Source organism: Pelobates fuscus, chromosome 10 (assembly GCF_036172605.1).
Source record: "Pelobates fuscus isolate aPelFus1 chromosome 10, aPelFus1.pri, whole genome shotgun sequence".
NCBI classification, from domain to species: domain Eukaryota; kingdom Metazoa; phylum Chordata; class Amphibia; order Anura; family Pelobatidae; genus Pelobates; species Pelobates fuscus.
The window spans coordinates 68,317,481-68,339,988 of record NC_086326.1 but is presented as its reverse complement, the minus strand read 5'-3'; the positions used below and the strand labels follow the sequence as shown (position 1 = coordinate 68,339,988).

General features: G+C 41.1%; 1 protein-coding gene across 2 annotated transcripts in view; it reads left to right on the top strand.

The window, feature by feature from the left end:
* The first annotated feature begins 564 nt into the window (after positions 1-564).
* HTR7 (5-hydroxytryptamine receptor 7) overlaps positions 565-22,508 on the top strand; it is a 110,262-nt gene continuing 88,318 nt past the window's right edge. The window contains exons 1-2 of one of the 2 annotated variants that reach the window (XR_010085446.1): positions 565-691; positions 875-1,680. Coding sequence is in view for 1 of the 2 variants with exons in the window: in XM_063433599.1 (XP_063289669.1) it covers positions 1,100-1,680 (581 nt within the window). In the remaining variant the exon portion in view is untranslated. Of the gene's footprint in view, positions 722-874; positions 1,681-22,508 lie in introns of both variants that reach the window. The other variant, XM_063433599.1, reaches the window with a different exon arrangement.

The following is a 22,508-nucleotide window of genomic DNA, read 5'->3' as shown; positions in this document are numbered from 1 at the left end:
GGGTCCAACAACAGGGGGCTTTTTTTTTATTCTTGCACCAGGGCCCAGTACACCCTACCAATATCCATGGTCACCAGTGTCAAGTTACACATTTTAACCCCTAATGGACACATGACATGTGTGACATGTAATGATTCCCTTTTATTCCAGAAGTTTGATCCTTAAGGGGTTAAACTCCATCATATTGATCAGTATTGCTTCTAAGTGAGTTTCTGAGAGGAAACTCTGAAAAGCTGCTGGTTCAATAAACAAGTAACCTTACATAATGCAATATCTGTTACCTTGAAAAAAATATGTTATTATAATTATCATCTTGCCTTAAGATTTTGTTTTACAGCTTTTATATTTGTCTGCTGTGTTCCAAGCACAAATGATCTCTGCAGTCTCTAACACAAGTCCAGCTTGTACTGTATGGTCATATCACAAATTGTCCCCTAGATGGCAGTAAACACATAAAGACTGATTGAGGTGGTTTGCTGACGGAGATACATTACATTGATGGAAACGGTGGATGTTCTGGATCTCTCCTCAGTGCAGAAACTCCACACTGTGCTTCAGAGTTGCATGCGAGAGGTTCATTGAAAAGAAGGGAAAGAATAACAGGACTACTGGCAGTGAGAGTCTTTCTTCTGTCAACCTCAAGACTTGACATCATGAAGGGTACATTTGATAAGAACAAGGAACAGTAAAGGTAATTCTCTGTGCAAAAAACTTGAGCAAGGTGGGAAATTATTTTTCCAAAACTTAATTGTTGGACCTGGTTTAGTGTTTTTTTTTTTAATTGTTTTTTTCTTAAATTTATTTTTACATATATATACATACATTTGAGAGTTTCTGTTCAGGAACTGAATGGCTACATTTTTGTCGGTTCTAGAACTGTTCTGTATCATCAATCTGGACTGAGAAGAATGTGACCAGAAAGCCACCATAAGAAGTCCTCTCCTCCTAGAATGCCTGTAAAAGACACTCTTTGACCATGAATGTGTGCCCTTGCCAGGGGCCCATGCTGTCCACTCAACAAATATTAAAAAAGGATGGCAACCAGAGAAGAACTGATAGTTTGATCACTGGCTTTGCAAGGTGACTGTGTTGGACCTCAATGTCTTCTTGGAGATATTCTGTACACACATGGGCTTCTCAACTCACAATGGTTATCGATATCAACAGCAGCCACCTATATGATAACATTAGATCCTTTCTGATAGAAGACCTGAGGGATTACAGCACCACTATAATGATTTCTGGTTCATTCAACCCACATCTTCTGAAGATCATCCAAGATGCAAGTGCCACCACCACGAATCCCATGCCAACCTCCAGTTTCCCCAGTGAAAATGACACCCAGTGTGGAGAGCAGATTCTTAACTATGGTCACATAGAAAAGCTGGTGATAGGAGCCATCCTCTCTCTTATCACTTTACTTACAATTGCAGGGAATTGCTTGGTGGTCATTTCTGTGTGCTTTGTGAAGAAACTTAGACAACCTTCAAACTATCTGATTGTGTCCCTAGCATTAGCAGACCTATCAGTGGCCATTGCTGTCATGCCTTTTGTTAGTGTAACTGACCTCATTGGGGGTGAATGGATCTTTGGTCAAGTATTTTGCAATGTATTTATTGCAATGGATGTGATGTGCTGTACAGCTTCCATCATGACTTTGTGTGTTATTAGCATTGACAGGTAAGAGCCTCTAAAATGATTTACCTTTTTTTCTGGTAATCCCTGCATGACCTTTCTTATTGGTGTTCATTAATTGTGTTAATAATATTTCCGCTGTTAAAATGTTGCTGCACCTGAGTTGAGTTTAACTTTTAAAGTTTAGGCAATATTCATTTTATGGCAAAGTATTCATTCCACCAATAATCACCTTATTCATCGACTATTTTTTTTTTATACAAGTAAAAAATAAATAAATCTCTGAACATAATAAATTATGTTTTAATTAGTGCATAACTAATTAATAATTAATTAATACTAGCAGAATCCAGATCAAGAACCATCCACTTCTCAAATTATCTGAATAAATAGTCTCTCAACCAAAAAAAGGGTAATGCATGAGCAATTTATTGTTGGTGATTTGTTACATTTTTTTTAAATTACAGATTTAACTTGAATTTATGAATTTGACTGTTTATTATATTTATTATATTTTTTTTATTTATTTAAGATTTTTGCATACCTAATGCTCATATATTAACTCAAGAAAATGCACAAAATGTAATGCATTAATGCTACTAAATAAAGGGACATTTGAAGAAAAATCAAACACATTATTGCACATATCCTACAGTCTATATATATATAATTCACGCTGGGTCCCGCACTCCTGCTCCCAGTCTTGTTTATTGCCTAGGCGCCACTCCGACCTCAAAATATAAAATACCTTGTTGGAAGTGCACTCACAGGACTCAATACTGTTGCCAAAAATGTGCCATTTATTCAAGCTGCAAAAGTTGATTACATTGTGTCGACGTTTCAGCCCACTAGAGACTTTTTTCTTGAAAAAAGTCTCTAGTGGACTGAAACGTTGACACTATGTTATCAACTTTTGCAGCTTGAATAAATGGCACATTTTTGGCAACAGTATTGAGTCCTGTGAGTGCACTTCCAACAAGGTATTATATATATATATATATAATTTTTATATATATATATATATATATATATATATATATATATATATATAGGTGAAAATCAGGAGCACTCGCTTAGATTTTTCAAATGTGAATAAACTGTTTAATCACAAGTCAGCATCAACATTTCGACCCTTCAGGATCTTTATCAAGATAAAGACCCTGAAGGGTCGAAACGTTGATGCTGAGTTGTTATTAAACAGATTATTCACATTTGAAAAATCCAAGCGAGTGCTCCTGATTTTCACCTTTTTATCTATTGGCCTGGAGGCACCCTGGTAATATACATTTTATATACTTGTTTTGGGGTTGAGTGCCAGAGTCTGGTCTGATATATATATATATATATATAGACATACACACACAAAATGTATGGTTATTATTTCTTTAACTGATGGTATGTGAATAAGGAAGTCAAAAACAATTATCTCTGTAGGACATTTTGGCAAGTTACATTCCATAAATAATATTTTACGATCATTTTAATGTTACAAGCTTCCTTAATAAGAAATAACATAAAAGTGAATATGTTTCATCCTGAAATGAAATTTACAGGAAATAAACATTTGTTTTAAATAGTGAAAAGTTTTGAGCTAATAAAATAAATTGTTCCAATAACTTTTTGAAACCACTGTATTTTCGGAACATCTTGAAATCACCTTAAAAAAAAACACATTTGTGTTTCATTAAGGAAATCATAATATGCTTTATGTTTCTGAATTAATTATTCATGCAGATACATAATGTTCCTTGAAGCGGAGTATTAACATTTCAGTGGTTTTCTTCTTTAATATGGATTTTTATGTCTTGCTTTATTACTATCTAATATTAAAAACATATCTTACAAGGAATACACGAATAGAGGTGAAAGCTTGGGAAGATCTGGTTTTATTTTACATTTCTCTTCTCTTTTGGTACCTTCAACATGTTGAAATGGCCAGATTAAAATGTATTTGTCAAACTCTGGTCCTGATGGGGTTACTTAAGGTGTCAAAATTGTCACATTAACATATATTTTTCTAACTCTGTTCTTGCAGGGGTAACATTAATGATAAGCATCCCACCTAATAGAATATAGAGTTGTTTTCAGTTATCTCCAGGGCTCTTGTGATTTCTACACTCACATATAGACATATGATTAGTTGCCTGCAGAATGTGTTTGTCTTATCCTTTGATAGACTTGTTACCTCACCTTCCTTACAAAGAGAGTGAGAGAAGGATAATTATGTACACTCTTTAAATGGGTGCATATGTGAAATTTGTCTACAGTACTTTAATGTAAATATGTGACATTTATGGCTCTATTCAATAAAACCGTATGCTTTATTTTGTTTTGGATCTGAAGACAGACCTACTATCAGTGGGATACAGCCGCTTTCAGGAGCATAGCGTCTTGGAGGAGTGGCAGGCTGGCGATGATTATAATAAGTTAGATAGTAATAATAATATAATAAGATAGCTTTGGACCCAAACACATGTTGCAGAACTTCTACATAAATTAGGTAAAGATTAGAAGTCAGAAAGTAATACAGTTTGAAAGAGAATCACTAAGCACTATACTCACTACAGCACACTGTAGTGTTTATGGTGCAAGGAGGTCCCCTGAACCATCAAACGATTATCTAATCCTAGACCAGTATTTACAATTCTTGAAGGAACACTATCGTGTTAGGGATACAAACTACGGTTACCTGTTCAATGTGTAGGTCCCCAGCCTCACTGCAAGTGCATGAAAACGTGTTTAAACTTCTTTTTCTCCATAGCCTCTCTCATCTTGCTGGCCCCGACTCCATAGCCGAGAACATCAATCTCTCCTATAGGAAAGCATTGGGAGGCTATTGCACATGTGTAGCAAAACACTGCGCCAATCAACATCTCCTCATAGACATGCATTCAATCAATTCATCTTTATGGGGAGCTTTTAGCGTTTTCATACAGAGCCTATGTCAGTGCAGCACTGACATAGAAAGCACCTCTAGTGGCCGACTGAGTGACTGCCACTAGAGGTGTTACTAGGCAGCAATGTAAACATTGACTTTTCACTGAAAAGGCATTGTTTACATTGAATAGCCTGCAGGAAAAGGCTATAGATACCAGAATCACTACATTAAGCTGTAGAGGTTGTGGTGACCATAGTGTCCCTTTAATGTATGTTTTTGTCTACGTACCCAACTGTGAGTGTGTGTCTCTATATATGTATCCATGAGTGTTCCAAGAGGTATATGTTGTAGGTGTTAAGGAGTTTAGTTATGGAAAAAACAGGGGTAGGATTTTGGAAAGGGTTCATTAATTAATTATTTTAGGAAGCATGGGAAAGGCCCTTTAGCCATGTGTATTTTTGATGCTAAAAAATGTCCCAGATTTACAATTTATCATACAAACTTATACTAGGTTTGAACATTATTCATTGACTGAGAGCCATAAGCTAACATTCTCAGGCAATGAATAATGTAAGAATCTGGTATGTGTTGGTATGATAATGCTGCAAGACGGACTATTGCTTTATTAGATCAACCAGGACCAATAGTGGACACCCGACAAAGCAAGGCAAGTGTAAAACCATTCGTAAAATGCTTGAGAAACATTTAATTAAATTTAAAAATAAAAGAAAAAAAATTACGTGAAAATTCCCCTTCCTCCCCCTCCCCCCAGATTGCACATTTACACACACACACTACACACACTGACACAACACACACACACTACATACACTGACACAACGAACACACTACATACACTAACACAACACACACACACTACATACACTGACACAACACACACACTACATACACTAACACAACACACACTGCATACACTGACACAACACACACACTACATACACTGACACAACACACACACACTACATACACTAACACAACACACACTCTGAATACACCAACACAACACACATTGTATACACTAACACAACACACACTCTGCATACACTGACACAACACACACTGCATACACTAACACAACACACACACACTGCATACACTAACACAACACACATTCTGCATACACTGACACAACACACACACACTGCATACACTAACACAACACACACTGCATACACTAACACAACACACACACTCTGCATACATTAACACAACACACACTGCATACACTAAAACAACACACACTCTGCATACACTGACACAACACACACTGCATACACTCATACAACACACACTGCATACACTAACACACACACTGCATACACTAATACAACACACACACTGCATACACTAACACACACACTGCATACACTAATACAACACACACACTGCATACACTAGCACAACACACACTGCATACACTAATACAACACACATTAACACACTCTGCATTCACTACACTAACACACACTCTGCATCCGCTACACACTAACACACTCTCTGCATTCACTACACATTAACACTCTGCATTCACTACACTAACACACACTCTGCATCCGCTACACACTAACACACTCTCTGCATTCACTACACATTAACACACACTCTGCATTCACTACACATTTACACACACTCTGCATTCACTGCACTAACACACACACTACATTCATTACACTGACACACTCTGCATTCACTACACACTAACACACTCTCTGCATTCACTACACATTAACACTCTGCATTCACTACACTAACACACACTCTGCATCCGCTACACATTAACACACTCTCTGCATTCACTACACATTAACACAATCTGCATTCACTACACTAACACACTCTCTGCATTCACTACACATTAACACACACTCTGCATTCACTACAAATTTACACACACACTACATTCATTACACTGACACACTCTGCATTCACTACACCCCAACACACACTCTGCATTTATTACACACTAACACACACTCTGCATTCACTAAACTATGCACACTCTCTGGATTCACTATACTGACACACACTCTGCATTCACTACACTAACATACACTCTGCATTAACTGTACACACAGCATCCACTACACAAACATCCTGTATTCACAGTACACACACTACATCCACCACAAATTGAAACACTCTGCATTCACTATACACAGACACTGCATCTAATACACACACTACATCCACTACAGACACTGCATCAACACATTTCATCTAGTGCATACAAACACTACATCCACTACACAAACACACACTACATCACTATACACACACTACATTCACTACTCAAACACTCTCTGCATTCACTACACATTAACACTCTGCATTCACTACACACTAACACACCCTCTGCATTCACTACACATTAACACACTCTGCATTCACTACACTAACACACACACTCTGCATCCGCTACACACTAACACACTCTCTGCATTCACTACACATTAACACACACTCTGCATTCACTACACATTTACACACACTCTGCATTCACTGCACTAACACACACACTACATTCATTACACTGACACACTCTGCATTCACTACACACTAACACACACTCTGCATTAACTGTACACACAGCATCCACTACACAAACATCCTGTATTCACAGTACACACACTACATCCACCACAAATTGAAACACTCTGCATTCACTATACACAGACACTGCGTCTAATACACACACTACATCCACTACAGACACTGCATCCACTAAGCACATTTCATATAGTACATACAAACACTACATCCACTACACAAACACACACTACATCACTGTACACACACTACATCCACTACTCAAACACACTCTGCTTTCACTATACACACTGCATCCGCTACACAAACACACACTCTGCATTCACTGCACAAACAGTATCCAATACACACAAACACTACATTCATTACACACATTCTAATTCACTTCCACTATACACACCACATTCAGTCCTGCATCATTGTCAGCGGACTAGGTAGGGCGCGGGCGGGCCCGGGAGGGGCCCAGACCTTGTGCTTTGTCAGGGGCCCCAAAATTTCTGATGGCAGCCCTGAACGGACCTGTAGGTAAACGGACCTACATATTTCCCTGTATACCTTTAAGAGTAGTGGGAGTTGTGGGATAGCCTACCCATAGAGTAAATATATATGTGTGTGTGTGTTTCACCTTTGCTCTTTGTCCCTATCCTACATTGTCTCTAAGGGATTTTGTCCACCAGGTTGATATATCCCTGTATATCTTTAAGAGAAGTTGGATTTATCCAAACATGTATTTGTAGGCAAATATTGCTTGCCTTTGCATTAGTTATTATATATATTTTACTTTTGCTCTTTGTCCCTGTCCACCTTGGCATTCGGGGATTTTATTTCCACATGTCTTTCTCTGATATGTAGGTACACCCTCTGCTTTATGGTGCACTAAGGTAGTCATAGGAAACTTTTTTAGGTCGCTTTTCCCTTGTATACTCTTAAGAGTTGTTGGATTATTTCCCACTCACAGATATCTGTAGGTGAATATAGTTTACCTTTGTATTAGCTGTAAATATATATTTTCTTTAGTTCAGTGAGTGGTTAGGAGGGTGAACTAATTGAGGGTTTAGTCTTGTTATCTAATAATTTTATTCCTAAGACTTCTGCTATAGGGTTTTGCCTTCTTTCATATAGCGCACGGCCACCTTCATTTACCACTCACGTTTCTCAGTTAACACTTTGTTCACCTTTTTTTGTGTATTTCCAGATATTCCCATATGTCTATTTTTTTATATACCTTTAATAAAGTAATTTTCAATCTTTTTAATTTCACTATTATTCTGCAGCCCATTTAGCTGTATAGGTTTATTTACCGTATAGCTTAATTTCAGTGCGTAAAAAACAAAGGACAGAGTATAGCATGTACTACTATAGAATACCCTACTAGCCTCAAAATCTGAAGAAAGGGATTTAGGGGTGATTATTTCTGATGACTTAAAGGTAGACAGACAATGTAATAGAGCAGCAGGAAATGCTAGCAGAATGCTTGGTTGTATAGGGAGAGGTATTAGCAGTAGAAAGAGGGACATGCTCATGCCATTGTACAGAACACTGGTGAGACCTCACTTGGAGTATTGTACGCAGTACTGGAGACCATATCTTCAGAAGGATATTGTTACTTTGGAAAGAGTTCAGAGAAGGGCTACTAACCTGGTTCATGGATTACAGGATAAAACGTACAAGGAAAGGTTAAAGGAACTTAATATGTATAGCTTGGAGGAAAGACAAGACAGGGGGGATATGATAGAAACATTTAAATACATTAAGAAAATCAACACAGTAAAGGAGTAGACTATAGTTAAAAGAAGGAAAACTACCACAACAAGAGGACATAGTCTTAAATTAAAGGGACAAAGGTTTAAAAATAATATCAGGAAGTATTACTTTACTGAGAGGGTAGTGGACAAATGGAATAACCTTCCAGTGGAAGTGCTAGAAGTTAACACAGTGAATGAGTTTAAGCATGCGTGGGATAGGCATAAGGCTAACTATAAATTAAGGCCAGTGACTAATGAAAGTATTTAGAAAACCTGGCAGACTTGATGGGCCGAATGGTTCTTATCTGCCGTCACATTCTATGTTTCTATGTTATACTATTAAATGTGAGTTGATATGTTAATACTACAGAATTAATTACTGCTTTATCAGATCAACCGGGATCAAAAGTGGAAATCCAACACAGCAAGACAAATGTCAAACCATTTGTAAAATGATTGACACATCACCGTTGGAAGTGCCCAGGCACCATAAGCACTACAATATGCTGTAGTGGTTATGGTGCCTAAAGTGTCTCTCTGAGATCATCAGATGAATAAATCAGAGGTTAACTAAAAAATATATTTTCAAGGTTAAATGAGTGGCAACATTTTAGTGCCAGCAGTGCAGGATAATTTTACGTATCATAACAAACAACAGCTCGTAGTAGTGCTATCTGCCCTTCATATCATTCATATGGTTTGGTATATCTGGTATATCCATTGGAAACATAATGTTTGCCAAAAGCGCCCTACCTTGAATTGTGTCTGCCGCCAAAAAAGAGACGAGATGTGCTTGTTTAAAGGACCACTCTAGGCACCCAGACCACTTCAGCTTAATGAAGTGGTCTGGGTGCCAGGTCCTTCTAGGGTTAACCCATTTTTTCATAAACATAGCAGTTTCAGAGAAACTGCTATGTTTGTGAATGGGTTAAGCCTTCCCCTATTTCCTCTAGTGGCTGTCTCACTGACAGCCGCTAGAGGCGCTTGCGTGATTCTCACTGTGATTTTCACAGTGAGAGCACGCAAGCGTCCATGGGAAAGCATTATGAATGCTTTCCTATGTGACCGGCTGAATGCGCGCGCAGCTCGTGCCGCGCGTGCGCATTCAGCCGACGGGGAGGAGAAGAGGAGGATCGGAGGAGGAGAGCTCTCCGCCCACCGCTGGAAAAAGGTAAGTTTTTAACACTTTCCCCTTTCCAGAGCCGGGCGGGAGTGGGTCCCTGAGGGTGGGGGCACCCTCAGGGCACTCTAGTGCCAGGAAAACGAGTATGTTTTCCTGGCACTAGAGTGGTCCTTTAAATTTTGATTCTTGTTTCGAAGCAGTTTATTTTAATTATTTCCTCTAACGTAAGCTATTAATTATTAATGGGGTACTCAAAACACTATAACCCTTGCAGCTTATTGTAGTGGTTATGGTGCTAGCAAGCAGTTCTTGGAAACATACTTATTATTAATATGCCTGCCTTTTCGTTCCTTTTTGCAGTGCTCAGTAAACAAGTTTCATCCTCAGCCACTTATGTCATATGGGTTAGTCTAGCTTCTTCATTGAACGACCAAGTACTTGGGTGATGTGACCATGCATGTAATGTTAGTTGCGGCTCCAGTCCTCGTGTGGCCTTAGATGAAATTCGAACATGAGGCCTTCATTGACACCCATAATGAAAAAAAAATATTGGTTGCATTTTGTGTGTATTAGGAGCTCTTGTGTGTTTATATGTGTAGAGGAAGTAGTGTGTGAACATAGGAGCTGTAGTGTTTGAGTGTAGGAGAACAGTGTGCATGTGTGTATAGTGTAGTATGTGTGTATAGGGTATTCTGTTTGTACAGGGGTTGTAGTGTGTGTGTGTGTGTGTATAGGGATATAGTGTGTGCAGATGCGTGTAGAGTTAGAATAAAGAAAGGGACTCTACAAGTGTCATTGCAAGACAATGTACCAGCAATAAAGAAGCAATAATACCCCCACGTGTTAGTATAAATATAAAAAATAAGATGAGATGCAGAGATATGGCAAGACATCAGCATAGTGACAAAAAAGACCAAAAGAAAATATTTATAGATGAATAACTCGTAAACCATGGCTTATTGCGTGTGGTTTCTCTTGAAACACATTTGTATTACTGATGCTTAGAAGTTGCGGGGCTTAACTTAATATAGAGAGAGAATAGACAAAGAACAAGCTTCAGAAGTAGTACAGAATAGCAACAACTTGGGTAAGCAAGCCAAGGTCAGGATTGGAGAGATCAGAGAAGCCAAAACAAAGCAAAGTTGATAACTAGTGATGTACCGAACTGTCCGCCGGCGAACAGTTCCCGGTGAAATTAGCGTGTTCGCGTTCGCCGCGGCGGGCGGACACATGCGCAGTTCGATCCGCCCCCTATTCGTCATCATTGGGCAAACTTTGACCCTGTGCCTCTCGGTCAGCAGACACATTACAGCCAATCAGCAGCACTCCCTCCCTTCCACACCCTCCAACCTCCCTCCCAGCATCCATTTTCGATTCATTCGGAAGATGCATGCTTAGTGAGAGGAGGGAAAGTTTAGCTGCTGCTGATTACATAGGGAAATTGATAGCTAGGCTAGGGTATTCAGTGTCCACTACAATCCTGAAGGACTCATCTGATCTCTGCTGTAAGGACAGCACCCCAAAAAGCCCTTTTTAGGGCTATAACATCAGGCTGCTTTTTTTTTTTTTTCCTGTGTAATGTAATTGCAGGTGCCTGCCTGCCAGCTTCTGTGTGAGGTTCACATTGGATACTGTGCCTATTTGCCCAGTGCCACCACTCATATCTGTTTTAACAATAGGTTAAGCTTTACATTTAAAATAATTTTTTTTTTTCACTGTAATAGAAGAGCAGTTGCCTGACTGCCAGCTTCTGTGTGAGGTTCACATTGGATACTGTGCCTATTTGCCCAGTGCCACCACTCATATCTGTTTTAACAATAGGTTAAGCTTTACATTTAAAATAAATATTTTTTTTTCACTGTAATAGAAGAGCAGTTGCCTGCCTGCCAGCTTCTGTGTGAGGTTCACATTGTATACTGTGCCTATTTGCCCAGTGCCACCACTCATATCTGTTTTAACAATAGGTTAAGCTTTACATTTAAAATAAATATATTTTTTTCACTGTAATAGAAGAGCAGTTGCCTGCCTGCCAGCTTCTGTGTGAGGTTCACATTGGATACTGTGCCTATTTGCCCAGTGCCACCCCTCATATCTGTTTTAACAATAGGTTAAGCTTTACATTTAAAATAAAAAAAATTTTTCACTGTAATAGAAGAGCAGTTAGTTGTCTGCAAGCGTCTGTGTTTCAGGCCTACTTCAGCGTGTGCTCTGCAGACCTGTGCCAGCGTGCTTTGACAGTTGCCAATCATATCTGGTGTCTCTATAGCGTGCTTTTACAACCAAAATTTTGTTTCCACTGTAATAGAAGAGCAGTTGCCTGCCTGCCAGCTTCTGTGTGAGGTTCACATTGGATACTGTGCCTATTTGCCCAGTGCCACCACTCATATCTGTTTTAACAATTGGTTAAGCTTTCGATTTAAAAGAAATAATTTTTTTTCACTGTAATAGAAGAGCAGTTAGTTGTCTGCAAGCGTCTGTGTTTCAGGCCTACTTCAGCGTGTGCTCTGCAGACCTGTGCCAGCGTGCTTTGACAGTTGCCAATCATATCTGGTGTCTCTTTAGCGTGCTTTTACAACCAAAATTTTGTTTCCACTGTAATAGAAGAGCAGTTGCCTGCCTGCCAGCTTCTGTGTGAGGTTCACATTGGATACTGTGCCTATTTGCCCAGTGCCACCACTCATATCTGTTTTAACAATTGGTTAAGCTTTCGATTTAAAAGAAATAATTTTTTTTCACTGTAATAGAAGAGCAGTTAGTTGTCTGCAAGCGTCTGTGTTTCAGGCCTACTTCAGCGTGTGCTCTGCAGACCTGTGCCAACGTGCTTTGACAGTTGCCAATCATATCTGGTGTCTCTTTAGCGTGCTTTTACAACCAAAATTTTGTTTCCACTGTAATAGAAGAGCAGTTGCCTGCCTGCCAGCTTCTGTGTGAGGTTCACATTGGATACTGTGCCTATTTGCCCAGTGCCACCACTCATATCTGTTTTAACAATTGGTTAAGCTTTCGATTTAAAAGAAATATTTTTTTTTCACTGTAATAGAAGAGCAGTTGCCTGCCTGCCAGCTTTTGTGTGAGGTTCACATTGGATACTGTGCCTATTTGCCCAGTGCCACCACTCATATCTGTTTTAACAATAGGTTAAGCTTTACATTTAAAATAAATATTTTTTTTCCACTGTAATAGAAGAGCAGTTGCCTGCCTGCCAGCTTCTGTGTGAGGTTCACATTGGATACTGTGCCTATTTTCCCAGTGCCACCACTCATATCTGTTTTAACAATAAGTTAAGCTTTACATTTAAAATAAATATTTTTTTTTCACTGTAATAGAAGAGCAGTTAGTTGTCTGCAAGCGTCTGTGTTTCAGGCCTACTTCAGCGTGTGCTCTGCAGACCTGTGCCAGCGTGCTTTGACAGTTGCCAATCATATCTGGTGTCTCTATAGCGTGCTTTTACAACCAAAATTTTGATTCCACTGTAATAGAAGAGCAGTTGCCTGCCTGCCAGCTTCTGTGTGAGGTTCACATTGGATACTGTGCCTATTTGCCCAGTGCCACCACTCATATCTGTTTTAACAATAGGTTAAGCTTTACATTTAAAATAAATATTTTTTTTTCACTGTAATAGAAGAGCAGTTAGTTGTCTGCAAGCGTCTGTGTTTCAGGCCTACTTCAGCGTGTGCTCTGCAGACCTGTGCCAGCGTGCTTTGACAGTTGCCAATCATATCTGGTGTCTCTATAGCGTGCTTTTACAACCAAAATTTTGTTTCCACTGTAATAGAAGAGCAAAGAGCAGTTGCCTGCCTGACAGCTTCTGTGTGAGGTTCACATTGGATACTGTGCCTATTTTCCCAGTGCCACCACTCATATCTGTTTTAACAATTGGTTAAGCTTTCGATTTAAAAGAAATGATTTTTTTTCACTGTAATAGAAGAGCAGTTAGTTGTCTGCAAGCGTCTGTGTTTCAGGCCTACTTCAGCGTGTGCTCTGCAGACCTGTGCCAGCGTGCTTTGACAGTTGCCAATCATATCTGGTGTCTCTATAGCGTGCTTTTACAACCAAAATTTTGTTTCCACTGTAATAGAAGAGCAGTTGCCTGCCTGCCAGCTTCTGTGTGAGGTTCACATTGGATACTGTGCCTATTTGCCCAGTGCCACCACTCATATCTGTTTTAACAATTGGTTAAGCTTTCGATTTAAAAGAAATAATTTTTTTTCACTGTAATAGAAGAGCAGTTAGTTGTCTGCAAGCGTCTGTGTTTCAGGCCTACTTCAGCGTGTGCTCTGCAGACCTGTGCCAGCGTGCTTTGACAGTTGCCAATCATATCTGGTGTCTCTTTAGCGTGCTTTTACAACCAAAATTTTGTTTCCACTGTAATAGAAGAGCAGTTGCCTGCCTGCCAGCTTCTGTGTGAGGTTCACATTGGATACTGTGCCTATTTGCCCAGTGCCACCACTCATATCTGTTTTAACAATTGGTTAAGCTTTCGATTTAAAATAAATATTATTTTTTCACTGTAATAGAAGAGCAGTTAGTTGTCTGCAAGCGTCTGTGTTTCAGGCTTACTTCAGCGTGTGCTCTGCAGACCTGTGCCAGCGTGCTTTGACAGTTGCCAATCATATCTGGTGTCTCTATAGCGTGCTTTTACAACCAAAATTTTGTTTCCACTGTAATAGAAGAGCAGTTGCCTGCCTGCCAGCTTCTGTGTGAGGTTCACATTGGATACTGTGCCTATTTGCCCAGTGCCACCACTCATATCTGTTTTAACAATAGGTTAAGCTTTACATTTAAAATAAATATTTTTTTTTCACTGTAATAGAAGAGCAGTTAGTTGTCTGCAAGCGTCTGTGTTTCAGGCCTACTTCAGCGTGTGCTCTGCAGACCTGTGCCAGTGTGCTTTGACAGTTGCCAATCATATCTGGTGTCTCTATAGCGTGCTTTTACAACCAAAATTTTGTTTCCACTGTAATAGAAGAGCAGTTGCCTGCCTGACAGCTTCTGTGTGAGGTTCACATTGGATACTGTGCCTATTTGCCCAGTGCCACCACTCATATCTGTTTTAACAATTGGTTAAGCTTTCGATTTAAAAGAAATAATTTTTTTTCACTGTAATAGAAGAGCAGTTAGTTGTCTGCAAGCGTCTGTGTTTCAGGCCTACTTCAGCGTGTGCTCTGCAGACCTGTGCCAGCGTGCTTTGACAGTTGCCAATCATATCTGGTGTCTCTATAGCGTGCTTTTACAACCAAAATTTTGTTTCCACTGTAATAGAAGAGCAGTTGCCTGCCTGACAGCTTCTGTGTGAGGTTCACATTGGATACTGTGCCTATTTGCCCAGTGCCACCACTCATATCTGTTTTAACAATTGGTTAAGCTTTCGATTTAAAAGAAATAATTTTTTTTCACTGTAATAGAAGAGCAGTTAGTTGTTTGCAAGCGTCTGTGTTTCAGGCCTACTTCAGCGTGTGCTCTGCAGACCTGTGCCAGCGTGCTTTGACAGTTGCCAATCATATCTGGTGTCTCTATAGCGTGCTTTTACAACCAAAATTTTGTTTCCACTGTAATAGAAGAGCAGTTGCCTGCCTGCCAGCTTCAGTGTGAGGTTCACATTGGATACTGTGCCTATTTGCCCAGTGCCACCACTCATATCTGTTTTAACAATTGGTTAAGCTTTCGATTTAAAAGAAATAATTTTTTTCACTGTAATAGAAGAGCAGTTGCCTGCCTGCCAGCTTCTGTGTGAGGTTCACATTGGATACTGTGCCTATTTTCCCAGTGCCACCACTCATATCTGTTTTAACAATAGGTTAAGCTTTACATTTAAAATAAATATTTTTTTTCCACTGTAATAGAAGAGCAGTTAGTTGTCTGCAAGCGTCTGTGTTTCAGGCCTACTTCAGCGTGTGCTCTGCAGACCTGTGCCAGCGTGCTTTGACAGTTGCCAATCATATCTGGTGTCTCTATAGCGTGCTTTTACAACCAAAATTTTGTTTCCACTGTAATAGAAGAGCAGTTGCCTGCCTGCCAGCTTCTGTGTGAGGTTCACATTGGATACTGTGCCTATTTGCCCAGTGCCACCACTCATATCTGTTTTAACAATAGGTTAAGCTTTACATTTAAAATAAATATTTTTTTTTCACTGTAAGAGAAGAGCAGTTAGTTGTCTGCAAGCGTCTGTGTTTCAGGCCTACTTCAGCGTGTGCTCTGCAGACCTGTGCCAGCGTGCTTTGACAGTTGCCAATCATATCTGGTGTCTCTATAGCGTGCTTTTACAACCAAAATTTTGTTTCCACTGTAATAGAAGAGCAGTTGCCTGCCTGCCAGCTTCTGTGTGAGGTTCACATTGGATACTGTGCCTATTTGCCCAGTGCCACCACTCATATCTGTTTTAACAATTGGTAAGCTTTCGATTTAAAAGAAATAATTTTTTTTCACTGTAATAGAAGAGCAGTTAGTTGTCTGCAAGCGTCTGTGTTTCAGGCCTACTTCAGCGTGTGCTCTGCAGACCTGTGCCAGCGTGCTTTGACAGTTGGCAATCATATCTGGCGTCTCTATAGCGTGCTTTTACAACCAAAATTTTGTTTCCACTGTAATAGAAGAGCAGTTGCCTGCCTGCCAGCTTCTGTGTGAGGTTCACATTGGATACTGTGCCTATTTGCCCAGTGCCACCACTCATATCTGTTTTAACAATTGGTTAAGCTTTCGATTTAAAAGAAATAATTTTTTTTCACTGTAATAGAAGAGCAGTTAGTTGTCTGCAAGCGTCTGTGTTTCAGGCCTACTTCAGCGTGTGCTCTGCAGACCTGTGCCAGCGTGCTTTGACAGTTGCCAATCATATCTGGTGTCTCTTTAGCGTGCTTTTACAACCAAAATTTTGTTTCCACTGTAATAGAAGAGCAGTTGCCTGCCTGCCAGCTTCTGTGTGAGGTTCACATTGGATACTGTGCCTATTTGCCCAGTGCCACCACTCATATCTGTTTTAACAATTGGTTAAGCTTTCGATTTAAAAGAAATAATTTTTTTTCACTGTAATAGAAGAGCAGTTAGTTGTCTGCAAGCGTCTGTGTTTCAGGCCTACTTCAGCGTGTGCTCTGCAGACCTGTGCCAGCGTGCTTTGACAGTTGCCAATCATATCTGGTGTCTCTATAGCGTGCTTTTACAACCAAAATTTTGTTTCCACTGTAATAGAAGAGCAGTTGCTTGCCTGACAGCTTCTGTGTGAGGTTCACATTGGATACTGTGCCTATTTGCCCAGTGCCACCACTCATATCTGTTTTAACAATTGGTTAAGCTTTCGATTTAAAAGAAATAATTTTTTTTCACTGTAATAGAAGAGCAGTTAGTTGTCTGCAAGCGTCTGTGTTTCAGGCCTACTTCAGCGTGTGCTCTGCAGACCTGTGCCAGCGTGCTTTGACAGTTGCCAATCATATCTGGTGTCTCTATAGCGTGCTTTTACAACCAAAATTTTGTTTCCACTGTAATAGAAGAGCAGTTGCCTGCCTGCCAGCTTCTGTGTGAGGTTCACATTGGATACTGTGCCTATTTGCCTAGTGCCACCACTCATATCTGTTTTAACAATTGGTTAAGCTTTCGATTTAAAAGAAATAATTTTTTTTCACTGTAATAGAAGAGCAGTTAGTTGTCTGCAAGCGTCTGTGTTTCAGGCCTACTTCAGCGTGTGCTCTGCAGACCTGTGCCAGCGTGCTTTGACAGTTGCCAATCATATCTGGTGTCTCTATAGCGTGCTTTTACAACCAAAATTTTGTTTCCACTGTAATAGAAGAGCAGTTGCCTGCCTGCCAGCTTCTGTGTGAGGTTCGCATTGGATACTGTGCCTATTTGCCCAGTGCCACCACTCATATCTGTTTTAACAATAGGTTAAGCTTTACATTTAAAATAAATATTTTTTTTTCACTGTAATAGAAGAGCAGTTAGTTGTCTGCAAGCGTCTGTGTTTCAGGCCTACTTCAGCGTGTGCTCTGCAGACCTGTGCCAGCGTGCTTTGACAGTTGCCAATCATATCTGTTGTCTCTATAGCGTGCTTTTACAACCAAAATTTTGTTTCCACTGTAATAGAAGAGCAGTTGCCTGCCTGACAGCTTCTGTGTGAGGTTCACATTGGATACTGTGCCTATTTGCCCAGTGCCACCACTCATATCTGTTTTAACAATTGGTTAAGCTTTCGATTTAAAAGAAATAATTTTTTTTCACTGTAATAGAAGAGCAGTTAGTTGTCTGCAAGCGTCTGTGTTTCAGGCCTACTTCAGCGTGTGCTCTGCAGACCTGTGCCAGCGTGCTTTGACAGTTGAAAAATCATATCTGGTGTCTCTATAGCGTGCTTTTACAACCAAAATTTTGTTTCCACTGTAATAGAAGAGCAGTTGCCTGCCTGCCAGCTTCTGTGTGAGGTTCACATTGGATACTGTGCCTATTTGCCCAGTGCCACCACTCATATCTGTTTTAACAATTGGTTAAGCTTTCGATTTAAAAGAAATAATTTTTTTTCACTGTAATAGAAGAGCAGTTAGTTGTCTGCAAGCGTCTGTGTTTCAGGCCTACTTCAGCGTGTGCTCTGCAGACCTGTGCCAGCGTGCTTTGACAGTTGCCAATCATATCTGGTGTCTCTTTAGCGTGCTTTTACAACCAAAATTTTGTTTCCACTGTAATAGAAGAGCAGTTGCCTGCCTGCCAGCTTCAGTGTGAGGTTCACATTGGATACTGTGCCTATTTGCCCAGTGCCACCACTCATATCTGTTTTAACAATTGGTTAAGCTTTCGATTTAAAAGAAATAATTTTTTTCACTGTAATAGAAGAGCAGTTGCCTGCCTGCCAGCTTCTGTGTGAGGTTCACATTGGATACTGTGCCTATTTTCCCAGTGCCACCACTCATATCTGTTTTAACAATAGGTTAAGCTTTACATTTAAAATAAATATTTTTTTTTCACTGTAATAGAAGAGCAGTTAGTTGTCTGCAAGCGTCTGTGTTTCAGGCCTACTTCAGCGTGTGCTCTGCAGACCTGTGCCAGCGTGCTTTGACAGTTGCCAATCATATCTGGTGTCTCTATAGCGTGCTTTTACAACCAAAATTTTGTTTCCACTGTAATAGAAGAGCAGTTGCCTGCCTGCCAGCTTCTGTGTGAGGTTCACATTGGATACTGTGCCTATTTGCCCAGTGCCACCACTCATATCTGTTTTAACAATAGGTTAAGCTTTACATTTAAAATAAATATTTTTTTTTCACTGTAAGAGAAGAGCAGTTAGTTGTCTGCAAGCGTCTGTGTTTCAGGCCTACTTCAGCGTGTGCTCTGCAGACCTGTGCCAGCGTGCTTTGACAGTTGCCAATCATATCTGGTGTCTCTATAGCGTGCTTTTACAACCAAAATTTTGTTTCCACTGTAATAGAAGAGCAGTTGCCTGCCTGCCAGCTTCTGTGTGAGGTTCACATTGGATACTGTGCCTATTTGCCCAGTGCCACCACTCATATCTGTTTTAACAATTGGTTAAGCTTTCGATTTAAAAGAAATAATTTTTTTTCACTGTAATAGAAGAGCAGTTAGTTGTCTGCAAGCGTCTGTGTTTCAGGCCTACTTCAGCGTGTGCTCTGCAGACCTGTGCCAGCGTGCTTTGACAGTTGGCAATCATATCTGGTGTCTCTATAGCGTGCTTTTACAACCAAAATTTTGTTTCCACTGTAATAGAAGAGCAGTTGCCTGCCTGCCAGCTTCTGTGTGAGGTTCACATTGGATACTGTGCCTATTTGCCCAGTGCCACCACTCATATCTGTTTTAACAATTGGTTAAGCTTTCGATTTAAAAGAAATAATTTTTTTTCACTGTAATAGAAGAGCAGTTAGTTGTCTGCAAGCGTCTGTGTTTCAGGCCTACTTCAGCGTGTGCTCTGCAGACCTGTGCCAGCGTGCTTTGACAGTTGCCAATCATATCTGGTGTCTCTTTAGCGTGCTTTTACAACCAAAATTTTGTTTCCACTGTAATAGAAGAGCAGTTGCCTGCCTGCCAGCTTCTGTGTGAGGTTCACATTGGATACTGTGCCTATTTGCCCAGTGCCACCACTCATATCTGTTTTAACAATTGGTTAAGCTTTCAATTTAAAAGAAATAATTTTTTTTCACTGTAATAGAAGAGCAGTTAGTTGTCTGCAAGCGTCTGTGTTTCAGGCCTACTTCAGCGTGTGCTCTGCAGACCTGTGCCAGCGTGCTTTGACAGTTGCCAATCATATCTGGTGTCTCTTTAGCGTGCTTTTACAACCAAAATTTTGTTTCCACTGTAATAGAAGAGCAGTTGCCTGCCTGCCAGCTTCTGTGTGAGGTTCACATTGGATACTGTGCCTATTTGCCCAGTTCCACCACTCATATCTGTTTTAACAATTGGTTAAGCTTTAGATTTAAAAGAAATCATTTTTTTTCACTGTAATAGAAGATCAGTTAGTTGTCTGCAAGCATCTTGGTGTCAGGCCTACTTCAGCGTGTGCTCTGCAGACCTGTGCCAGCGTGCTTTGACAGTTGCCACTCATATCTGGTGTCTCTATAGCGTGCTTTTAAAAACAAAATTTGTTTTTCACTGTTATAGATTGAATAGCAGTTACTTGTCTTCAAGAGGGTGTCTCAGGCCTACAGTGTGTGCTCTGCAGAACTGTTCCAGTGCACATTGCCAATCATATCTGGTCTCACAGTAGCTTGCACGCATAGTACCACAAATCTCCAAAAAAATTACAGGCAGAGGCAGGCCACCCCGCAGGGGCCGTCGTGGTCGTGGTGCTGTGATTCCATTTTGACCTAGAATAATGCCCAGTTTTCAGAAGCCACGTACCCTGAACTTGAAAAGTTCTGAGGACTTAGTTGACTGGCTAACACAGGACACCCAATCTTGTACAGCCTTCGCTCGGAACCTTGACGCACCATCCTCCTCCAGCTTAGCTTCAGGCACCTCTCAAGATAGCACTCACCCGCCTGCCGCCACCACCAAAACTAGCACCACAGCCGCTTTACTTGGTATGTCAGAGGAGTTATTCACACACCCGTTTGAAGAAATGAGTGATGCGCAACCATTATTGCTAGAGGATGTAGATAACAGGGATATGTCTCAGGCAGGCAGCATTAAACACATGGAGGTACGGTGTGATGATGATGATGTTGTACCCGCTGCTGCTTCCTTTTCTGAGTTGTCAGATACAAGCGAAGCGGTTGATGATGACGATGCGTCCATGGATGTCACGTGGATGCCCGCTAGAAGAGAAGAAGAACAGGGCGAAAGTTCAGATGGGGAGACAGAGAGGAGGAGGAGGAGACCAGTTGGAAGCAGGGGGGGGGTCGTCGCAAGGAGCTAGTGGCACAGTCAGACAGCATGCATCGGCACCCGGGGTCAGCCCGACAGCACGCCAATCAACGCATGCTGTGTCCACCTCCAGAATGCCGTCATTGCAGAGCTCAGCAGTGTGGCATTTTTTTTGTGTGTCTGCCTCTGACAACAGCGATGTCATTTGCAACCTGTGCCAAAGGAAACTGAGTCGTGGGAGGTCCAACACCCACCTAGGTACAACTGCTTTGCGTAGGCACATGATCTCACATCACAAACGCCTATGGGATCAACACATGAGTACAAGCAGCACGCCTACTCTAAGCCGCCATCCTCCTCCTGATCCAGCATCTTCAGCCACGTCAACCACTGCTGTCCTTCTTGCCCCCTCTCAACCATCCGCCACTCCGTCTCCCGCCTTGAGCAGTTCCCGCTCATCTGCCCACAGTCATGTGTCTGTCAAGGACATGTTTGAGCGTAAGAAGCCAATGTCACCAAGTCACCCCCTTGCCCAGCGTCTGACAGCTGGCTTGTCCGAACTATTAGCCCGCCAGCTTTTACCATACAATCTGGTTGAGTCTGAGGCGTTCAAAAAATTTGTAGCTATTGGGACACCGCAGTGGAAGGTACCCGGCCGGAATTTCTTTTCACAAAAGGCAATCCCCAACTTGTACTCGATTGTGCAAAAGGAAGTCATGGCATGTCTGGCACACAGTGTTGGGGCAAGGGTCCATCTGACCACTGATACCTGGTCTGCAAAGCATGGTCAGGGCAGGTATATCACCTACACTGCGCATTGGGTAAACCTGCTGACGGCTGACAAGCAAGGAATGCGTGGCATTGCAATGGAGTTGGTGACACCGCCACGAATTGCAGGCAGTCCTGCTGCCACCTCCTCTACTCCTCCTACTCCATCCTCTTCCATAACCTCCTCGGCTGAGTCCTCTTGTGCCGCTGCTTCTTGCTCCACATCAACGGCACCCCCCCAGCTCCCCAGGTACTATTCCACATCCCGGATACGGCAGTGTCACGCCGTCTTGGGTTTGACTTGCTTGAAAGCAGAGAGTCACACCGGACAAGCACTCCTGTCCGCCCTGAACGCACAGGTGGAAAAGTGGCTGACTCCGCAGCAACTGGATATAGGCAAAGTGGTGTGTGACAACGGAAAAAATTTGATAGCGGCATTGAAGTTGGGCAAGTTGACACATGGCACATGTGTGTAATCTGATCGTACAACGCTTTGTGCATAAGTACA